The sequence below is a fragment of the Schistocerca americana genome, chromosome 4 (genome assembly GCF_021461395.2).
Source record: "Schistocerca americana isolate TAMUIC-IGC-003095 chromosome 4, iqSchAmer2.1, whole genome shotgun sequence".
Taxonomy (NCBI): Eukaryota; Metazoa; Arthropoda; class Insecta; order Orthoptera; family Acrididae; genus Schistocerca; species Schistocerca americana.
Genome location: NC_060122.1, coordinates 36,953,057 through 36,977,611, shown reverse-complemented (window position 1 = coordinate 36,977,611; position 24,555 = coordinate 36,953,057). Strand labels below are relative to the sequence as shown.

The window sequence follows — 24,555 nt, the reverse complement described above, 5'->3', positions numbered from 1 at the left end:
TGTACAGCGGACCAGAACTGTCTGAAAACATCATGGAAGAAGAAACAGAAGTAGATGCACACAACATAGGTGAACCTATATTAAAGGAAGAGTTTGAACTAGCTCTGAAAAAATTGAAAAACAACAAATCGCCTGGTATAGACAATATCCCAGCCGAACTTCTGAAATCTGGAGGAGCAAAACTGAATCAGGAGTTGTATAATCTTGTTTTCAACATGTACGAGCAGGGTAAAATTCCTACAGACTTTGAGAAAAACATTATGATCCCCATTCCAAAGAAGGCAAATGCTACAAGATGTGAAAATTATAGGACGCTCAGCCTAGTTACTCACGTCTCTAAAATAGTAACCTCAACTATCCTAAAACGCATAGAACAAAAAGTCGAAGCTACACTCTCCGAAGACCAGTTTGGATTCCGGAAAGATAGAGGAACCAGAGAAGCAATATTTTCTCTAAAACTAATAATAGAGAAACGACTAGATAAGAACCTGACAACATACATAGCTTTCGTAGATGTAGAGAAAGGCTTTGATAATGTTAATTGGGATAAGATGTTTGAGGTACTCAAAAAAGTAGGAATAGACTATAAAGATAGAAAAATGATATGAAACCTGTACCAAAACGAGGCAGCAGTTATCCGTGAACAGACAAAACAAGAAGAGGTGTAGACACGGAAAGGTGTTCTAGCGTTAAAAGGCTTTTTGGCTTTTCACATTTAACCAAATATAACATTGATGATGATAATTCATGGCAATGTTTGCCGACAAGATAAAGAATGCAACCTTTTAACACTAGATTGCGTACTCACGGCAGTTCTCCTTGGCCGTTTTTTGGTACGACTTGGAAAGAGAGAAAAATTAATGAATGATCGACAATGCGTCGGTTCTCGATTGTGTTTAGGAGACGTACAGATTGATTGCGCAAAAATAGTTTCTTAACTGACCTCTTAACCCGGATTGCTTTCACGGAATCAGACTCTTCAATGAAATTACCTAAGGGACCTATTTGAATAATAAAAAAAATGCAAAACAGTGAAATTTTGTAAAAAAAGTTGTCAGATCGGAAACTGAACACATTAATGATCCTCCAAATACAATCGAGACACCGCGATAAAGAGCGAACCTGTAACAAAGCTCATTTGAACATAAACATTATTTGTGGTTAATTTAAAGAAAAGAACAAGCATAGATTTTCTGTACAGTGAAGCATCAATATATTCTCAAAGAACAAAGGCGTTAAACTATAAACATTAACAAATTTACAATGAACACAAAACTTACACTTTTATGTTTTTCTCATACGTGGAACAGTCCAACAATTGCTGCTTTTGTATGTGTGATATTTTGTAAAAATTAAATGTCCTGTCGTGCGCGTAAGTATTTTTTATCGTCACAAAGTTTACAAAAGCGTTTTTGTTTTCTTGGTGATAACGTGGTTTTTCACACTAAATGAAATATAACTTGTGGCGGTGCTACACAACACGTCTTAACAAGTCGGCAACCAAACATCAAAGGTAATGAAGTACATGATAACATATCAGCGACCAGAAGTACAACTAACTATAAAGATTCTAGAATTTTCCTAACAAATGATAAATTGTTCTTTCTTCTGTTTCGCAGCTTCTTGCTATCAAGCGCTGCGGCAATGATTTTAAATATCTGCGCCCAGCGAGTCATAGTGTTTAAAAGCACCTTTTAAACGCTGGCCGCGCGTCTTGGTATAGGCGCACGTTATAAACAGATTTCGTTTCTTTACTCTCGTGTTGTCATGCTTAGTATCATTACAAACTACAGCTCGATGGCTGTCCTTTTCTCATATGCAAAATATCTGAAATCCAATAATATCACATTACTTCCCGCGTGAGGAGCGATGACTCCGTCAGGATCATCGCGACTCACGCGTAGTCGTGATATTATTGTTTTCGTGAAACAAGTTAGTATTACTTGCAAAAATTCTTTAAAATAGATTTTACACACTACATCAGGCAAAGTGGTTAACATACAGAGTATCAGGTAAGTATATTCGTACGACTGAAATTGATAGTAACTCGTCCATAACATCCATGACAATTGAACTGTGCTCTTTCTAATGTATTGTACAAGGATAACAAATGTTCATTTCTCGGTAAAAGAAATTAAGATAAAGATACACATACATAGATACATTATACATGGCATAATAAATATCAAAAAATGACAAAAGAATAAATTACTTGACTTCGCAGGAAGTCTGGGTGCTGTGTGCACTCGTGGAAAAAATGTTACAAAAAATTGACATTCTTGTTTTTCAGTGACATATTACAGGAATATATTTGTCGTTGTTTCGTCGAAGATTTCTTGCAGTAAATACATAGCACTTTACTTATTTGTGGCTTTCATGACCTGCAAAAAAAGTGTTTCACTACACTTGGGTAGGTATGAGTTGCACTGGGAGTGGTAGAACTTCGGGTATAAATGATAGCACTGTACTTGGGTGAGAAAATTGATTACACTTTCACAGTGGAGGAAAAGTAGGGCATCACTTTCATTGTGGAAGCTGGAGTAATTGTCGGGGTGTGATGTTGCGTTGGAAATACGTCGTGGGTCAGGAACTGGAAGACTGGTTCTGCAACATGTTGAGCCGTATGGTGGCGGTCTCTATTTCACTTGACACATGTCCGTGCTTCCATTTATGTTTTCGTACATGAAAAATACATTAAAAAAATCTCTATTAGAATGTGCTTACTTACTAATAACTTAGTCTATAAGAAAATTGGATTAGGTAAGGATAACAATTGTTTATGTACATAATGTCTCATTCTCTTAGGAATGCTTGGTTCTCATATTTATCTATTTTTCTGGTTTTAATTGGTTCGACACGTTTTCGTCATTACTCGGCCTGGTCAGTAAATTCGGTAGCAATTGTCAAAATCGAGCTTAAGACTCTTCCGATTAGTGTCTTTATAATTTCACAAGGTACATGAGTGCTTAGTTCATTGCTTTATCATATTTTATTTTGAATGCATTTCAAACACATTTGGCATCCGCGCTCGTTGTGCAAAGAAAAATTGATTGTTGAGCGCTCAGCGTACACAGTGTTACGTCCGTTGGTCACAATCACGTGATAATAACTTGACAGTTCCACAACGCTAGCAGCAGTATTCTGCGAGAAGCAGAGCGTTTGGTGTCTTCTAGCCGTGGTGTGAGTTTTTACACAGTTTTTCATCGACTCTGGATTACGGAAGCAGCCAGATGCGGCGACTTCCGCAGCTGTTTCGAAGAATGTGTCCGTGGAAAGGCGTACAGTACCGTTTGTGGTAAGTACAACACGTATTCACTTTCACTCTTCGGCTTTCTACATCGTGGTTTCGTGGTACAAGTACTTATAACTTTACTTCACACGCGGTATTTCACACGTGTCCTTGGAGTTATCACCTTTTCAGTTCACACGTTATTGTTAATTCGTGTTCACATTTATTTGGTCGTCATGTTAAGGTTCACACGCACCACTTTTATACGTGTCCATTAATTACTTGTCCATAGTCGGTTCACACGCAGCAGCATATACGTGTCCATTTATTACTGACTGCATTATTACTACAAAGTACAGTTAACATTTAGTGTACATATCATGTCTAAAAATTAATTACAAAGAAATATTTAGTCTCTGTGACTACAAGGCCTGACGAAAAGCGTGTCTCTTGTTCGTAGTTTGTGCTTCCAAGGCACTTTAGACACTTTGTTCGAAATCTTGTTATTCTTTTCTTTTTACAATGGTTACCCTTTTCTCAAGTTCAGCTCTTTTATTTTCTCTCTATTACGTCGTTAGTTTGAAGACATAGTCAATGTGGCTTCGTTTACGTGATGAACAGTTCGTGTTCAAACTACCATTAGGGAAATTGGGAAGCTTGGTGTTCCCTGTCGTGCAATTGCACATAACAAATCTTAACTGAACTCGCAATTTGCGGAGAATAAGCATAGCCCGTCGACAACCAATGTGTCACGACTATCCATTCGTATAGCCTGTATGTATCAATCATGCAACCAGCTCGTAAAATTCACTTCTCTACTGGATAAGGTAGGATGGTAAGGATACTGGTTAGAGGAAAACACAAAAGACTTTTATGGAGTGAAGAGATTTGAAGACACAGTGTTAATGACGTATGATATGATGAGCTTAACATAAATTATTATCACCTTGAGTTTTTCATGATAAATAGTATAATTAAATCGATACAGTAGTTTCAGTGTCGTCTGATCCAGCTCTATAAACAATTTTCTATACATATCTAAAATTACTTAAACCATGCATTAGCAGTGAACTGTGTCTGTTAACTATCTTCTGTTCCATGTATCGTAAAATTGGTTTCCTAAAAAAAAATCGTCGTATCTCGAGGACCTGAAATGGATATGTCTAGTACTAAATTAGTTTATTTATAAATGATCTTTGTAAGTATTTCAGCTGCACTGTGCCGTAAAATTGTTATGAGCGTATACGGTTTTCTCCGTATTATAATAAAATAATTGAGTTGCGCACTTATTTCCTGCTACCTGGATCGTTATTGACTTACTTGATTCTTATATGCTAAGCTGCTGCTTTTTGCCTGCTGTGTTTCATGGATGGTCTCATAAAATTTGTTGTCACACACTCCTTACGCATAACATAACATTTACCGCATTAGAGTAAGCGACCTTAATAAATTTTTTTTTTTTTAACCTACGAGCAATCATTCTGGTCTGAATGATCATTTTAATTTATTTCATTCAAGAGGAGAGAGCTTTGCTATACTTAAAACTAGTGATAGCAGGTGGCACGTCCCTACTATAATATTTATTTGTCAGCTCTTTCGGCTGTGGCCGTTCAGGGCTCAATTAACTTAAAACTAACTTACATCTAAGGCAAATCTTGCTCTCCTACAATAAATGTGTTTTACTTAAGGTGCTCATATAAATTACTTATCTTGTTGTGGCAGGTCGACAGGGTGTTAGTCCTGTGCATTACTCTTACATACGTTGGTACTTCACACATAGTACGACAACTTATAGTGTGTGTATATTTTATTTTAGCAGCTTAATTTAACAGATATTTTCAATGGTTGACTCGGTATTTCTTCAAGTCTGCGTGATGAAACAATCCTTTCATTCGTCCAGATTCAGGGTCAGCTAATAGATAGCAACCAATGTGCGGCTTTCTTAAGATAATATATGGTCCTTCATACAAGTGCTGCCACTTGCGATTCTTATGATGAATCAAAGATGGTTTGAAGTGGGTCTTTAATAGCACTCGTTCATTTATACGATACGATAAGACTTTGCTAATGTGTTTGTCATGCGCCTTTTTTCTAAGGTTGGCATGAGTGGTTAAAGATATGAGAGCTTGTCTTAACTTGTCGTCTAATGTTACTTCAGGCTGTTGTAATTTTGGGATAGGGTCTACCCATTCATTTCTTTCTAGTCGTTTAGAGACTAGTTCTGATGGTGTGAAACCAGTTGATGTGTGAGGTAAGTTATTAACAATCTCTTCAAAGGGTGTGACGAAATCAATCCACCGTGTCTGCTGGTTTGGAATATACGTTCGTATGAAACGATTGAACTCTTTGAATGATCTTTCTGTGGGATTACTTTGCGGTCGATACCGGGATATCAAAATTTGTCTGATGTCGAGGGTTGCAAGGAAATTTCTCCATCGTTTCCCCACGAAAGTTGATGCGTTATCAGATAACATGGCTTCAGGCTTGCCAAAGCGAGGAAAATAGTCTTTCTCAGTGCGTCTAATTAGTGGAAGTATATTAGATGACTTCATTGCATAGAGTCTCACGTGTTTGGCAAAAAGATCTAACAATACGACCAGATACTTCACACCTCCTCTTCCCTGAGGAAGTGGACCTGCATAATCCAAACTGACGATTTGGTTTGGTCTTTCTGTACGTATCGGGTTTAAAGGTAAGGCATTTGACAAGTTGAAAGGTTTCGCCTTTTGGCAAATGGAACAATTTCTTAATAATTGGTGCACCTTCTTGTGAAGATTAGGTACGTAGCAGTATGTTGAAATCTTGCGTTTGCATTTTTCTGGTCCATAGTGACCCCAGGAGAGGTGAGTGTACCAAATGAGATGTTCAACATAATCTTTAGGAATACAGACACACCACCTTCCTGTCAACAGAGAAGTTCGGTGAAACAAAACTCCATTGTGTACTTTATAAAATATTGACAACGAGTGATCAGGGTTGTTTTGAAGAAGCTGTTTAATTTCTAGCCAATTGCGATCTGTGTCTTGAAGAGTATTCATTTGACGGCAAAGACGCAGAAAGTAACTCCGATGTAGAGGATCTTTCATAAGAATAATTTTGTGATTAGAAATCTGTTCTATTAATTCAGTATGCTCCGGCAATCCTTCCGGCATACGTGACAGTGGATCGGCAATGATGTTATTCTTGCCCTTTACGTAAATAATTTCAAAATCATACTCTTGTAGAAATAAACACCATCGAGTAAGCCGAGGATGATACAGTTTGCAAGAGAGTAAGAAGCTCAGTGCTTGATGATCTGAGTATACTCTGATTTTATGACCATAAATATAGTAATTAAAGCGGCGAAAAGCCCACACAACGGCTAATCCCTCTAATTCGGTTACCGAATATGATCTCTCACATTCGGTGAAGACCCGACTGGCAAAGCTGATTATTTTGACTTCCTCCTGCCCATCAGTTTTGTCTATTTGAAATAAACATGCACCTAATCCTTGAAACGATGCATCGCAAGAAATGCAGAAATCTAAACTCATGTTTGGATGACTTAAAATGTTACTCTTTAGAAGAGCCTCTTTGATCTTGTCAAAGGCTTTTTGGCATTCAGAAGTCCACATCCAGTGGACGTTTTTCTTGAGCAAATTTAACAATGCGGGATTGTTCATTGATTGATTCGGAATAAAGCGACGGAAGAATGAAGCTAATCCAATGAAACCTTTTAGTTGCCTTTTAGTGCGAGGCACAGGGAAATTTTCTATTGCTGTTAACTTGCTGGGATCAGGTGAGATTCCTTCCGAAGAAATTATATGTCCTAAAAACTTGACTTCTTTCTTGGCAAATTTGGATTTTTGTAAATTTGCGGTAACACCAAAATCAGAGAATCTTTGAAAGATCTTTTGTAGGAGAGTTAAATGTTCTTCCCAGGAAGTCGTTGCGATCAGTAAATCATCAACATAGACGGTGACTTGGTCAAGTAACTCTGGTCCTAGCACATAATCAAGTGCTGCAATAAAAACACCACAACTAATGTTGAGACCGAAAGGTACTACACGAAAATGATAGGATCTGCCGGCAAAGATAAAGGCTGTGTACTTCCTCGATGATGATGATAGTTTCACCTGCCAATAGCTACTTCGGAGGTCTATTGAGGATAAGAACCTCACACTATGGAATTTTTGTAGTTGTTCCTCCAGTGGTTCTGGTCTTGTGCATACTGAAATGATGATTTTATTAATATTCCTTGCGTCCAAGACAAGTCTGACGCTTCCATCGTTTTTGAAAACAGGTAACAACGGGCTACTGTAGGGAGAGTCGGACGGTTCTATGATTTTCCACTTAAGCATTTTACGTATTTCTTGTTTGACGGCTTCTTTACGGGACTGCGGAACTGAATAGGTTGTTTTGCAAAAAGTATCATGGGGTTTCACTCTCATGTTAAATTCATAGTCTGCTATGATACCTGGTTTTCTGGAAAAAATGTTCACAAATGTTGCTAATAGGTCGTGTAGTTCATACTTCTGTCTGTCGTCGAGTCCGTCTGTTTCCACAATTTTTATGCGTAACTCGTCGGCAGTTGGTAATAAGTCAGGGTCATTGTTGACGTCACTGAACTCGTCAACCGCACGGTGGTAATGTTGCCTGTCAGAAAGTCTACGTATTTTCACTTTACGTTCCAGGTTGGTTATCCTGACTTTGGTTCTCATTAGATGAATGACCAGTGTCCTATCATCTAGTCTTAACGTGCACTTACCTTCAGCTAAATCAATGATGGCACGATTTCTTCGTAGAAAGTCCATTCCTAACAAGCATGGCACTGACAGGTTCTTTACTACTAAAAATGTGCACGGTATACAGTCGGATTTAAATTGTATGGTTGCTTGTACTTGCAAGCTAACCTTCTGCACTAGGAAGCCTACTGCTCCGGATACAGTACATCCTTGTACAGGAAGTGAAGGAATTTTTGTTACAGAGCATACCTTTTTATATACACACATAGACATAGCATTAATATTTGCACCTGTGTCGATGATGGCAATGATTGGTATATCATAAATGTGAATCAGAGTTGACGCTTGTACTTGGCTTTCCCAAAAGTCGTTGTTTTCGTAGGTGTTCTTTTCGTCTAATAGTTCGTCCCGTAAGTCTCTGTCGTCTTCGTATCTAATTACGTTGATATGTCTTTTAATGAAGTTGCCCCCCATTGGTTCCGCAGCTTCCCCGTGGAGGCCTAAAGAAGCTGCTAATGGTTTTACGACTGGGGTGGAGCTGAAATGTCAGTTATTTTTACTTGACTAGTATTTTGCGACCTACCAGGTCGAAAATTCGCGTTCGTATCCCATACGACTTGTGCATCACTTGATTGCGTGTTATTTGACATCGCGTTTGGTGCTTGGCTCGCCTGTGTGTAAAAAATAGTCGGATTTCCTTGCCTATTATAACCGGCGGTGTCAGGAAAAGCATCCGACGAATTGTCCTGACTATTGTTCCTGAACTGTTGGTTGGCTTGGTGAGAAAATGTCGCATTTTTCGGCTGTGAAAAATTTATTTGCTGAGAGGGAGTGTGACGATTTCCATTATTCGTCTTGTTGTTCTGATACTGGTAATTACCGTTGTGATTTATCGGTGAATTACCGTATTGTTGCTGTGTGTTTTGATAAATCGGATTGTATCTATTCTGGTGTGGATGTTTGTTATATTGTTTTCCATTACGGCAGTTGAAACTGTTATGATTGCCGTAAGGCTGAGCGTTTGGTTGTCCCGTGTTATGTTGGTACGACATTCCATTGACGCAATTTGTTATGTGCTGCTGCGGAGCGGGCGGTCCATTATTATAATTATTCCGCGCGCTCGCACGCACATCCTCGTAGATCATATCCAAATTGTCAAGACCAGAAAGAAAGGCTTCTAGGTCTTCTTCACTCACATTAACTAGTTTTTCTCTTATTGACACAGGAAGTTTTGACTTTAAGATCATGATTACATCTTTGGTTGAAATGGGCGTGTCCCAATACTGAATTTTACGTAGATATTTTTCAAAATAACGTCTCAAACCTCCTCCTTTGGTGTTGAAAGGTTCGGCGTTGTAAACCTCCTTTCGGAGTCTTTGTTGTATACCTGAACTCCAGAATTTATTCAAAAAATACTTTTCAAAATCTGCATAGGTGTGACATTTGTCTATAATTTCTGTACCCCAAATTGATCCTTCACCTTGTACGTAGTCTAAGATGAACTGTATCCGCTGCCTGTCGTTCCATGATTCTGGAAAAGCGCCTGTGAATGATTTTAGAAATACCATTGGATGTATATTTAGTTTTTCAGGTATAAAAGGCTGAAAAACTCTGTGTTTTAGCACACTCTCGTCTCGCATTAGTTCAACGAGTGTTAGTTGATCGGCATGACTACGTGACGTAGAAGTTTCGCCACGCGTATTATTTACTGTTGGTGAGAATTGTACCTTACACTCGGGATATTGACGATTATCGTGTTCTGGCGGTAGCGAATACTCACTTGATAACTTGATGATCTCTGTATTTCAGTTGAGGACAACATGAGAAAGAGAAATATTGACAAGGCCTATAAATGTGTGAGACATTGCTTTGGAGACAGAAGAAACATGTGTAGGGCCGTGATGGATGAAAATGCCAATATGTTGGATGACGCTGATGAAGTTGCAAGAAGATGGAAACAATATATAGAAAAACTGTACAGCGGACCAGAACTGTCTGAAAACATCATGGAAGAAGAAACAGAAGTAGATGCACACAACATAGGTGAACCTATATTAAAGGAAGAGTTTGAACTAGCTCTGAAAAAATTGAAAAACAACAAATCGCCTGGTATAGACAATATCCCAGCCGAACTTCTGAAATCTGGAGGAGCAAAACTGAATCAGGAGTTGTATAATCTTGTTTTCAACATGTACGAGCAGGGTAAAATTCCTACAGACTTTGAGAAAAACATTATGATCCCCATTCCAAAGAAGGCAAATGCTACAAGATGTGAAAATTATAGGACGCTCAGCCTAATTACTCACGCCTCTAAAATAGTAACCTCAACTATCCTAAAACGCATAGAACAAGAAGTCGAAGCTACACTCTCCGAAGACCAGTTTGGATTCCGGAAAGATAGAGGAACCAGAGAAGCAATATTTTCTCTAAAACTAATAATAGAGAAACGACTAGATAAGAACCTGACAACATACATAGCTTTCGTAGATGTAGAGAAAGGCTTTGATAATGTTAATTGGGATAAGATGTTTGAGGTACTCAAAAAGTAGGAATAGACTATAAAGATAGAAAAATGATATGAAACCTGTACCAAAACGAGGCAGCAGTTATCCGTGAACAGACAAAACAAGAAGAGGTGTAGACACGGAAAGGTGTTCTAGCGTTAAAAGGTTTTTTGGCTTTTCACATTTAACCAAATATAACATTGATGATGATAATTCATGGCAATGTTTGCCGACAAGATAAAGAATGCAACCTTTTAACACTAGATTGCGTACTCACGGCAGTTCTCCTTGGCCGTTTTTTGGTACGACTTGGAAAGAGAGAAAAATTAATGAATGATCGACGATGCGTCGGTTCTCGATTGTGTTCGGGAGACGTACAGATTGATTGCGCAAAAATAGTTTCTTAAATGACCTCTTAACCTGGATTGCTTTCACGGAATCAGACTCTTCAATGAAATTACCTAAGGGACCTATTTGAATAATAAAAAAAATGCAAAACAGTGAAATTTTGTAAAAAAAGTTGTCAGATCGGAAACTGAACACATTAATGGTCTTCCAAATACAATCGAGACACCGCGATAAAGAGCGAACATGTAACAAAGTTCATTTGAACATAAACATTATTTGTGGTTAATTTAAAGAAAAGAACAAGCATAGATTTTCTGTACAGTGAAGCATCAATATATTCTCAAAGAACAAAGGCGTTAAACTATAAACATTAACAAATTTACAATGAACACAAAACTTACACTTTTATGTTTTTCTCATACGTGGAACAGTCCAACAATCGCTGCTTTTGTATGTGTGATATTTTGTAAAAATTAAATGTCCTGTCGTGCGCGTAAGTATTTTTTATCGTCACAAAGTTTACAAAAGCGTTTTTGTTTTCTTGGTGATAACGTGGTTTTTCACACTAAATGAAATATAACTTGTGGCGGTGCTACACAACACGTCTTAACAAGTCGGCAACCAAACATCAAAGGTAATGAAGTACATGTTAACATATCAGCGACCAGAAGTACAACTAACTATAAAGATTCTAGAATTTTCCTAACAAATGATAAATTGTTCTTTCTTCTGTTTCGCAGCTTCTTGCTATCAAGCGCTGCGGCAATGATTTTAAATATCTGCGCCCAGCGAGTCATAGTGTTTAAAAGTACCTTTTAAACGCTGGCCGCGCGTCTTGGTATAGGCGCACGTTATAAACAGATATCGTTTCTTTACTCTCGTGTTGTCATGCTTAGTATCATTACAAACTACAGCTCGATGGCTGCCCTTTTCTCATATGCAAAATATCTGAACTCCAATAATAGCACAGTGTCCGACAAGGTTGCGCACTATCCCCTGTTATCTTTAACCTATACATTGAAGAGGCGCTGAAAAAAGTAAGGGAAAATTCACAGAAAGGTGTAGTAATTCATGGCCAACGAATAGATATGATATGATATGCCGATCATATAGCTGTCCTGGCTGAAAGTGAAGAAGATCTTGTAGTCCTACTGAATAGAATGGATAAAGTTATGGAGGAAGAATATAATATGAGAATTAATAAAGCAAAAACAAAAGTAATGGCATGCGACAAAAAAGATCAAGTGAAAATCCAAGTTCATGTAGGCAATGAACCGCTTGAACAAGTTGATAAATTTACTTATCTGGGCAGTAATATTACCAGGGATGGAAGGAGCAAGGCAGAAGTGAGAAGTAGAGTTTCTCAAGCAAAGGCTGCTTGTAACAAGAAGAAAAACATCTTAACATCTGAGAGCATCAGCCTTGAAATCAGGAAAAGATTTTTGAAATCATGTGTGTGGAGTGTGGCATGCTATGGGTGTGAAACATGGACTCTCGGGACAGAGGAAGACCAGAAGCTAAATTCTTTTGAAATGTGGTGCTATAGACGCATGCTCAAAATAAAATGTATCTACAAGGTCACAAACGAAGTGGTTCTGGAAAGAGCAGGTGAGAAGAGAAACTTCTGGAGTTTCATTGTTAAAAGAAGAGTGAAATTTACAGGCCATCTATTAAGACGTAAAGAACTCCTAAACACCATCGTAAAGGGATATGTCGAGGAAAAAAGACCAAGAGGAAGACCACGACTGAGGTACATGGATCAAATCGTGAAAGATGTGGGATGTAACACCTATAAACAAATGAACAGAAAGGTGAAAGACGCACAGAATGGAGACAAGCTGCCATTGTAGCTGTTGCAAACCAATCCTTGGATTGACCACTACAGAAGAAGAATTAACACAATACTGGGAGAGTACATACGGTCTTTATCGCATCTGCTCAAAACACCGACAGACACCGAGGTTGGTGAAAAAACAAATGAGGTACGTAAGATAATTGATAGTTTAGCTGTCAATTTACTATTATCTTACCCAGATATGATCATACCTCCCTGCGATATCTTTGCTGCACGGGGACGGCGCGAATAAGAACCATTCCAAACATTTATTTATATGTGTTGGCCATTTAAGGAACCTACACAAAACCAAGCTACTGCTGACGCTCACCACACCAGGTCGCATGCTTAGGGCAGCACACTACTTTGCCATTCTAGCAGTAACACAGCGAAGCTTCATGTCGCTGATCCCACATTATCGCTGACTTTAAGTTCAGCCCAGTTGGTAACTGCTTCAAGTGCACACAGACAGGTTTCACACTTTCCTCGGCCTCTGCACGCAGCTCGCAGGGACCGCCACTGTCCCGGCGCACGCCACCCCTCCAGCATCCCAACCGTGCTCGCATCACCGCCCGCCTGAGCCCCTTGCTGCGCTTTGCTTCTGTGGAAGCAGTATCGATTGCCAGCGACTTCGTGCAATTCGGCAATTCGCCCTAACGGTCGTGCAGCTGCAGCCTTCGGTCACAGCGGAGAGCCCACCACTGTCTGGCAGATGCCCTGAGAGGCCAATTGATAGCGTGGCTGGTCGCTTCACAAATGCAGTGCACTCACCCACTATTTTCATCCGATTAATCAGCTAGCATGCAGCCTTCACAACTCCTCCAGCACCTCGCCGCACTCGCCGAGCCTACCATCATTCCCAAAATGCTGCTGCTATCAAATTGGCTAGTGCATCTGCCCGCTACAAGTCCACATGGCATTAGAAGTGCACGTCTGTACGAACGTTGTGCAGCAGCTTTCACGGCGTACATTGAGTCCCTCGACTCCACAGCATTACCGCACAGCGTCGTGATGGCTCTTTGCAGTCTCCTACATGTACACCTCCTACATGTACACGGGATAGGTAAAATAATGTGAACAGTGATAGTAACGGGACGGTTGTGTTCGAAGGTCAACAAAGCTGGTAAGCCACGTGTTGTGTTGGACTGTGCACGATCAGAACGGACTAGGCATCAGTGCAGGTTATTTACGAGTAGTGCACACTTCGTATTTGTGTTCAGAGGCCGAGATCGACGTGCAATGAAAGAGTTCCAGAGAGCGCAAATGGTGGGGACTCAGTTAGCTGGAGCATGACTAACCAAGACAGCCTACTTAGTGAATGTTTCGAGAGCAACTGTTTCAACAGTCATGATAGCGAAAACAAAACATGGAAAGACATCATCGTGTAAATGTAATAGTGGGCGCAAATCAAAACTAGATGACAGAGATCATCGTACGCTAAAACGAATTGTGTTGAAATAACACAAAACTACGGCAGCTAAAGTGACTGCAGAGCTCAATAGCCATCTTCGAGACCCGTATCTATCGACACTACACGCCGAGAATTCCATAAAGCGAATATTCATGGACGAGCTACCGTACCGAAATCATTAGTGACGACAACCAACGGAAAGAAGGGTAAAACATGGTGTCAGGAGCGTAAGTTCAAAAATGGTTCAAATGGCTCTGAGCACTATGGGACTTAACATCTTAGGTCATCAGTCCCCTAGAACTTAGAACTACTTAAACCTAACTAACCTAAGGACATCACACACATCCATGCCCCCGGCAGGATTCGAACCTGCGACCGTAGCAGTCCCGCGGTTCCGGACTGTGGCGCCTAGAACCGGGAGCGTAAGTCTTGGACGACTGATCAGTGGAAACACGTCATATAGTCCGACGAGTCAACATTTTCGTTACTTCGAACATCAGGCCAGGTTTACATCTGGAGAACGCCAAAAGAAGCGTACAATCCTTATTGCTTGCTTCCAACGGTTAAGCATGGAGGTGGAAGTGTGATGGTGTGGGTAGCCATACTATGGTATTCTGCTGGTCCCATCGTTGCTCTCAAAAGGCCGTATTACAGCCAACGATTATGTGAACATTTCATGTGATCAGGTGCAACCCATGATCCATGTATTGTTTCCGAACAATGGTGCCATATTTCACGACTATAAAGCACCCATTCAGACAACCAGGACTGTACAGTCGTGGTATGAGGAGCACGCACAGTCCCCACACTTGAACTTTATCGAACCCTTGTGGGTAGTATAGGAGCACAGACTCCGGAGCAGATTTTCGCTTCCCTCGTCACTACGGGAGTTAGAACAGGTTCTAACCAAAGAGTGGCATAAATTCCACTGGAGACTATACAATCATCATAAGCCAGTATTCCAAGAATAATCACAAATGTATTACGGGCAAATGGGGGCCCGACCCCTTATTAGTAAACCACTCCCAAGTAAGTACTGGTGTTCGCATTATTTTGACTATCCCGTGTACAGGACATATCAGCATCCACACTGTCCACATCCCACAAATCCTCCACGGACGTATCACGGCTCTTAGCCCCTGTGATCGTCGAGCTGAACGATCTCACCTCTGTCACGGAGTGAGTGAACCCCCTCCCCCCCCCCCCCTGCCTCCTCCAACCCGTCCACCACATGCCACCCTGGCGTCTGTCACCGTGCACCTCGTGCAGGTGAGTTTTGCCTCGTCTAGGCCAGTATCCAGCAGAACTGCACAAACTGGGCTCGCACCTGCCTCCTGCGTTCGCAGGCAGGCCGTCGTGTGCAGTCTCCTATCGCTACTTTCCCCCTCGTGGGCCACCACATTTCCCGTGTCCATATTGAGATAGTAGGACCCATTCCATCATCAAACGGCCGCTGGTGCATCCTTATCATCACGGACAGGTTCACTCTGCGGATAAAGTGACCAAAGCTTTCACGGACACCTGGGACTCGGGTTTTGTGTGCCCGCCACACGACAAAGGACTGTGGACGACAATTCAGATCTTGCTCGTTTAAAACACTCAGGGAAGCTTGCGGTACGCTCGTCAGTGTCACCACCCTACCACTAACAGCACGGTGTAGAGATTCCACACGACTCTATAAGCTACCCGTACCTGTCAATGCGTAACTTGGTCTGCCACTCTGCCAGTAGTTTTGCTAGGCTTGTGAGTGGCCGACAAAATCAGCACGAGTGCTTCCACAACTGAATCGGTGTACGGGCAGCCGCTCGCCGTTCTGGGTGATTTCGTCGAGCCAAAGCCCTGCGGCCACAACCTGCAACCCAGTCCTCTTACAACAGCTGCATGGCTGCACACCTGCTCCTGGCACCCTTGCAATATCAGAGTGGGCATAGATCTTTCCTGCATCAGAACCTCCACACATGCGTGTATGTCTTGCTTTGGTTGGATGCCAGCTACACACTACTCAGGAATGCAGCTTGTGGGACAAGTGCAGGGAAAAGATCTCTTGTCTACATCTCTGTGACACTACCACCACAGTGCCCATTGACTGACTGAAGATAGTGTATATGCTCGATCTCCCAATGCCCTGTGCACCACCAGTCACGCTTCAGCACAGGGTGTGGCTGCGAGTACTGTCCTCGGAGTGGCTACTGCCGACGCCACGCGTCTGACACGGCCACCTACGACATCAGCACACGCCTCTGCTGCAGCACGTGACCGGGGTGTTAGCGTATTTTGCATGTCTACAAGGCGAATAGTGCTGCCGGCTCCCATGACGCCTGGCGAAATTGATACCATACTTTAGGGAAACATTATTCAGCACTCACCTCGTGGTCCGATTACCGAGCGAGATGGCACAGTGGTTAGAACTATGGAACGGGCATTCGGGAGGACGATGGTTCAAACCCACGTCCAGCAGTCCTGCTTTTCGTTTTCCGTGATTTCCCTAAATCACTTCTGGCAAATGCCAGGATGATTCCTTTGAAAGGATACGGCCGACTTCCTTCCCCATCCTTCCCTGATCTGATGGGGCTGATGACCTCACTGGTTCATCACCTCCCCCAAATCGACAAATCGACCAACCTACAGTACCTCAAGTTCGTTTATTCATATATTGTATTGTGCTTTGATCACCGTGTTAGATTAGCTTCACCCACAGTACCTCAAGTTCGCTTTTTTGTAACTGCGTTTTGCTTTGATCATTGTGTTACATTAGATACAGTTATGGTACTACCAAGTGTATTTGTGTGTGTCCTTGATAACTGTGTGAGATTAGCTCCATTTACCATACTTAGAGAACATTATCAATGTTCTTCATGTTGTCTTAAGCGAACTGTGTAAACTGAATCCTCATACACGGATCGTGGGCACTCCTGGCGTGTGATCGTAACATCTCCGCGATTAATGGGAATTACCAGACCAACTCCATTGAGAGGTCTCGTTCGTAGACATTTTTGTGGCAACTTACCCTTGTAGATCACTTCTGCAATTAATTGCGCCTCTTAACGTTCCACTAAAGGTACTGTTTAGTATCTGGACGTCTTTTGTTACATTGTTCCCATGCTTTACCCATCTGTTTTACCCTGCACATCTAGAAAACCCACAGTATCTGGCGCTCGTGTTGCGTGACGAACGCAATTCTCAAATATATTTGTAAAAAGTATTATTGTGTTGCGTATCAAGGTAGAGCTATGACAAAAGTAAGAAACTTCGAGACAGGAATCCACCTGGGTGAAGGAGCAACACGGTGGCCTATGGGTATGAGGTAGTTTTAATAGCACAAAATGAGCAAGATCTGGTTCAGATCGTGAGAGCGTTAATGGAAGAGTAATTACGAGCCGATATGAAGAGGAATAAGACTAATACCTTGCAGTGAGCAGAGAGAATGATGACACACACTCTTAGATATGGATGGTAAAATCGCTAAAAGGGTAAAATACTACAAATATCTTGGTGGGCCAGTATTCAGCGAAAAGAAATGAGACAGACAAGCAATTAACAGCAAGAATTCAAGCATTATTTAGGCAAAGATTTGCAGCAACAAAGTTTAGGATCTACAGGACTGTAATACAATCTGTGATCTTATATGGAACAGAAGTGTGGACTCTGACCCAAAAGAGAGAAAGGCATCTCCTGATATTTGAGAATGCCAGGCCAGTAAAGGATAGAGACCGCTGTGTCGAGGCTTTGCGCCTGCTCAGCCAGTAACTAACATCACATAGGGGCTGCTCTCTGCAGATGACAGACACGAAGGGGCTGCACTCCGCCCTGCCACCCCAGCACCGCCAGAGCTCACTGGCCGCGTGACCCAAAATAGTACCAGCAGTATCCTGGAGCACGGGCAGTGTTCAGACTGGCACCCAGGCCGCAAAGGACCGGTTCACTTCCAGTGAGCTTCCTGGGCCAAGCGCCAATTGCGAAAGTATCCCGACAATCTGGATGTCACTTTGGAGCCACTGTCGCTATGACGACGCTGTCCACGTCGACTTTCCCACCCGGCCGCTGCCATTGTACCCTCTACCCGGAAGAGACGTGGCCCCATGTGGACTAGCAATCGCACTTTGTAATATCTGTGTAGTTCGTGTTATCAGCTATGCCGAACTTAATTTTTTTTCGTACTCTCGTGTCTCTAACTTTGAAGTGTACCATCTGGACTTCGAGTTTGGCACATTTCATGCAGGAACAATAGATTTTGTAACTTTAAATGTATTGTTACATTAGCATGCCTTCTGAGTTTTCATTTTGTTATTGCATATTCAAGAAGTGTTCTTTGCGTTTTCCATTTCTGTTTAGACTTCTCCCATCGGGGAAGAGAGGTTTTTGTGATGCAATAAAGTTCACCTTCGTTCACTTTCGGCGAGCATATTAGGGGCGACTGGACGGAAAAAAAGAAACGTGGACTACAGGTATTGTACACATTGCTGGACATTGTGGCAATGATTAAAGGGAGAAGACTCAAGATACAGGCACATAACGTGTTGAGAAGACCATATCACCAAGCAGGTGGTGGAAAAAGACATCAGAGGTAACAGACCAAGCCACTCTTTCAAAAGTTGTTAATCTTCCCAATCCCATGTGTGTACCATTAATTTGAAAATATGTTAGAAAAATTTAAAATACATAATAAAATTTTTCATATACATGAGCATTGCGAAGAGAGATGTTTCATATTCAGTCAGTAAAGACGTCACCTTTGAAAAGTTCTACTACATACAAATAGTGTCATACAAATTTGCATTTGTCTTCGATATCAGAAAGAAATTATTTCATCATTCTTACTTTTTTGTAAAACCCTAAGGGCATTCTATACAGCAGAACTATTTTTAGAACATGTGAAATACAAGAGACTTGTAACAACACAGTGCAAAATCTCCTTCTATTCTGTTTGTGTGCGTGTGTGTGTGTGTGTGTGTGTGTGTGTGTGTGTGTGTGTGTGTGTGTGTGTGTACGCTCGCACGCATATAGTATTTGTATTGTATCCCACTATCAGGAAAGATTTATGAAGGAATATATAAATAAGAGACATGAAGACAATATCTTCAGAAGAGTTAACGAGTTTGCAAATCATGGCATGCCACACATTAACGTCGAGAGTTATAGTTTCCTTTTATTCTGCCATAATATTAGTCGTCTTTTGTTCCATATTCACGCAGTTGTTTATCTGAACAGAAAAGCAGCAGCGTTGCTGGAGGCTTGTGACATTGCAGTTAAAGCTCGTTGCACGGGAAAATGTCTTCATCGGACGTAAAAAAGTCATCGCTATCTCCCAATAAGATGAAAAGCCCCACGGGCAGCAAAGGTTCCGTACTTTCAGGGACCGAAGACGAGTTTAATGTTAAAGGCCAAGAAGAAGTGTTCGAAATCATTGAACCAGAAGAAGAGCCTGTGGATATCAGCTCACCTGCGGCTCTAGCCCCAGCAATCTTGAATGCTAAAATGTTCCTTCAGAATCAGCTCTCAAAATCGGGCGTTAGTCTGTACGTATTATGCTGCGCAATTTGTAGATTTGTTACTGTCAGTCATGGTAATATTTTACCAGTCTAGGTATCTTTGTACCACTTACTATTTTCGTTTTAAATGGCTGGTGTTCCATCTACTGAGGTTATTTTGTTCTAAAAGTAGCTGTCTTATTACCGCAGTAGATGGAACACCCGCCGTTTGAAACAAAAATACTCATACACTAGCGCGTGAGAAGTTACCCTGACTGTACCTAACGCTTTTCTAGAAAAAAATTTTTGAACAGTCCTTACAAAAGTAGAGCGGTGTTCTTTAATTTACTTTTGTAGCTATCGATACTGTCTTTTTTTTTGTCTGCTACGGCGTTATTACAGGGTAACTTACTTACTGTTCTTTATTTATTGTCGTAGTAAATAAGAAATAATGGAAGGAACGAACCAAAAATCTAATAACAAAATGAAGGGAGATCAGTTTAGACGATTAAATACTTGTGGCAGAACAGTGACGTAAACAAACGAACAGTACTATAAGCTAATTTCGTTGCGGTCTTGTGACTGAACGAGGTGAGCGGATCACGGTTATGACGGACTTAATAGATTCACATGCCGTCAACTCCAAAACATTTTCGCAAGTCGTGCACCTATCGTAGGAACTACTGAAAAACTATCGATGTGTTTAGTATTCAAGCTCAGTCGAATTTGATGCATCTTCATTTCTTTACTTACCACGATTGAACTGTTCATATTAACGCATACTTATCGTAAAACAGTTCCTGGGCATAAATTGCTACTAGCGTAACAAGATTGTAGACTTACCAGTCATTAACATAAAGAATAAAAAAGTACAAATAATTTATTATTATCTGTTTCGATATTATTCGTCTGAACAGTAGACGGTATTTCAATTACAGGCTATCTAAACTCTGAAAATTCAGTAAGAGCAGTTTTAATTTAAGAAGGCTGCAAAGTTACATATTGGAACCCCCTCTGCCCAATACAACATTTCGTTAAGCAGTTAATATGAAACTGGTTGTAGTTAAACATAAGGTCTCTTTACAATTATTTATTATCATTAAAAAGTTATTAACGATAATCGCTAAACTACGTATCGTAGGCTGGCAACACAACTGCGAACATGTGTCTCGAGCATACGTAACAACCTTCCATTGGTTGAGAGTAGCCAATCAGAAACAATATGACGTTTGCGACGCCTCTGGCTGGATGAAAATGCCAAATGTTATTTAAATGCGGCCTGAAGATGGTCGATAATATTGCCCAAAATTTCCTGAAGTGTTATAATATCGAGCGTGTAGGTGTGAGACTGAAAGATTGGGCAGTAATATTGAGAACATAAAAAACTTTTGAAACATTTTGCGCTGTCCGGAAATATTGCGGCGCTTGCGGGCAGTACTGTGCAACATTCTTGACAGTCTCCTGTGCTACAGACACTGGATATCAACGAGTTCACTGTTATTGTAATGGTGTTGAAAATGAGTTATGATTAGAGTGCATCGAAATGTATAAACAATTGCCAAAATTATGGGATGTGAGGGCAGATGAGTACAAAACATAAATGTTAAGAATGAATCGTATGATTTGTTGTTCAGAAAATATCTGGAAAGGTGACAAAGGACAACGGTTTTTTTAAAGAAAAAAATGCAAACTTATAAACAAGTATAAATGGATGTATGTGTGTATGCGTGTGTGTGTTTATATTTGTATGTATTATCTATCCGTAAATCATTGTGTAGTGCAGGTTTAGTGACATGTTTCTATAATTACGTATCAGATTCTTTAAGGTGCCACAGCAAAATTTAAAGTCTTAGAACGAATTGTCGGTGGCAAGTTGGAGTAGCATAATAGGTAAACGCTGATATGGTGGAATTACATCTCTCTTAAAAGTATTTAGGTTTTTGGTTATGGAGATTTGAGCGTCCGCGGAAATTTAACTTGGGTGTTGGGAGGGGCGGGGGGGGGGGGGGGGGGGGGGGGAGAGCGACGTTTCTGATGTCGGTTGTTTTGACATAAAAACATATTATTCCAGAGAACTTATGGCTATCCACTCAGTAAACTTATGGTTATCCACTCAGTATTTATTACATGAACATTACTTCGATACCGTACTTAGAAGAACAAAAGAACGACTATAAAGCAGTTGCTAAAGCCATAGTATTGTCTCACTAACAGAGACATAGTGCCACGCAGGCTAAAAAAAAGGTTTAGCTAAATCACTTCTAGAAGAGTATAAGAATTCTGCGATGAATGAAAACACCGAACACCAGATTCCAAGGAGCAGGAGGAGGGAAGGGGGCGCGAATACCTATGTATAGGAACACCTAAGTATGCCGATAAACATTTCCAGTAATGTATCAGGTGCTGGACCATCACCACACAAAAAGATCTTAGAGAACAATCAACTCATTAGCTTGTAGTTTTTAATTATTCATTCATGCTCTAGAGTGAAGCCGGCCAGTGTGGCCGAGCGGTTCTAGGTGCTTGAGCCTGGAACCGCGCGACCGCTACGGTCGCAGGTTCGAATCCTGCCTCGGGCATGGATGTGTGTGATGTCCTTAGGTTAGTTAGGTTTAATTAGTTCTAAGTTCTAGGGGACTGATGACCTCGGATGTTAAGTCCCATAGTGCTCAGAGCCATTTTGAACCATCTTGAGTGAAACTATTGTGTATGAGCAAACGAATGAAAACAATCGATTCAGTCAATTGGACTACTCATTAATTCTTTTGAGTGAAACCAGTCTGTGGGAGTTGCAAAATGAAAACATTTGACACTGTTTAGCTTCTCATGTTGACTGAATTAATCTTTCTTTTCTTTCAAATGTATTCATTCTTTCAACTGAAACCACTCTTTAGTCTTCATTCTTCTGAGTGGATCCAGACCACAGCACGTTTCATTAGTTCAACTAAATTAATGCTATATTATACCACCAGAGGACAGCCTACCCCCATGAGAAAGTGATGGCCTATCACAGGGGGTACGCCAAAGTTAAAATAAGCAGTATATATGTTCATTCAATAATGTACTGAATTGAGTAATTTTTCGTTTCATCATTTAAAACGCATTCATATATAGTTGTGAATTAAATTGTTGTAAAAAAAAACACGTAAATAATTAAACTGAGGCGGGCCCACCATCACTTAAATTGCCGACCCTAGACAAAAACTTCGAAAACATTTGGATCAAAAAACTGTTCAAATGTGTGTGAAATCTTATGGGACTTAACTGCTAAGGTCATCAGTCCCTAAGCTTACACACTACTTAACCTAAATCATCCTAAGGACAAACACACACACCCATGCCCGAGGGAGGATTCGAACCTTCGACAGGACCAGCCACACAGTTGATGACTGCAGCGCCTTACACCGCTCGGCTAATCCCGCGCGGCCATTTGGATCAAATCGCATTATTTTCCCGGATGTACGTAGTCAGCAGACGACAAGTTAGTCGATGGCGATGATGTACCGCGGGGAGAAAGGGCATGAGAGCGGGAGTGTACCCTCGCTTACTGACAACGCCAGCAGGTGCGCACCTCCTACATTACACCAGAGTAACACGGGTTCGTGCTTACAGAGACGTTCATGTTCAAACGTTGTATTCATATGCAGCAAGGAATATGAACTTACATGACGTCAGTTTTAACACAGCTCGGTGAGCAGAAGGTGAACGACGTTTAAAATATTCAGTTGTCTGGCGGGCGGGGAGGCGTCGTGGTGCATGTGATCGCCCATTGTCAGCGGTTTCTCATTGTCTCAACAAAGAAGTATGGGCATTTCAAAATTATCTTTGCGACTTCAGTACACATTATACAACTTCCATATTGCAAAAGGAAGTCTTAATGAAATGTAACAAATGTAAACAGTTGCTTTAATTTGTGACAAGGTATATTAATTTATATTTTATTGGTACCTCCTATGATGAAGTATTTATCTGTGCAGCTAATTTTCTTCGGCATGCCCTTTTTCTTCAAGAGCATATGCAAACGTTCAATTGAAGTATCATTATAATTCACTTTAGTCACTAACATTGCCTTCGTAGTTTATACAACAAGCTGAGCTTTGTCGCTGCTACACACATTATTCATTTGTGAAAATAACCTTTCAGTACCAGAACACTGATACAGATGAAAGGAATATCTAATTCGGGAAAACTAGTTTCATAATAGTTGGATCCGGCACAAATAGGTGTCCGGAGCTACTTCTGAAAATATTCCGTACAGAACTAGAAAAATCGTGGCTGTCACGAAAAGGAAGGACAGGGGGTGGAAGAATAGTCACCTTAAGTGTGTACACCATCTATAGCACACATGACATGTAAGCGATATTCCAGTTCTGTATGCACCCTTAACATGCCCTCATTAAAGTGTGCTATTGTTGCTCTGATGCGAGCTCACAGTTGCTGCAGGTCCCGGCCAAAAATAAAGATTAAAGTGTAACGTCGTTCCGCAGGGTTCTAGGCGCTTCAGTCCGGAACCTCACGACTGCTACGGTCGCAGGTCGGGCATGGATGTGTGTGATGTCCTTAGGTTAGTTAGGTTTAAGTAGTTGTAAGTTCTACGGGACTGATGACCTCAGATGTTAAGTCCCTTGGTGCTCAGAGCCATTTGAATTTGGTTCCGCAGGAGCTGGGGTGGCCAGTCAGTAACTAGCATGACAAAATAAGGAAAAGAAACAGCTTAAGTGTGTGTGTGTGTGTGTGTGTGTGTGTGTGTGTGTGTGTGTGTGTGTGAACATTATGCGTCAAACTGCACCTTTCTGTCCATTACCATTTCTGAAATATACGTGATCAATGTTGTAAAGATCATTTTGGACCATCCTGTATGTGTATAGGACAGCGTCTAAGTGTGCTTACCGCTGGGTTTTTAATAAACGAAAACGAAGAAACTACCTACGAATCGGTCCTCATGTAATGAATTTTAACTAAGAATTATTAGTCTATTAATTTCCAATCATTGGAATTTTCTTAGACACGAAAATTGTTCAGGTTTACCCTGGACGG

General features: G+C 40.9%; 1 protein-coding gene across 1 annotated transcript in view; it reads left to right on the top strand.

The window, feature by feature from the left end:
* The window catches only part of LOC124612557 (radial spoke head protein 4 homolog A), a 497,314-nt gene that overhangs the window by 86,209 nt on the left and 386,550 nt on the right, over window positions 1–24,555 (top strand). Inside the window, exon 2 of the mRNA XM_047140832.1 lies at window positions 18,383–18,614. Coding sequence (XP_046996788.1) covers window positions 18,526–18,614 — 89 coding nt within the window. The 5' untranslated portion in view covers window positions 18,383–18,525. The remainder of the gene's footprint in view (window positions 1–18,382; window positions 18,615–24,555) is intronic.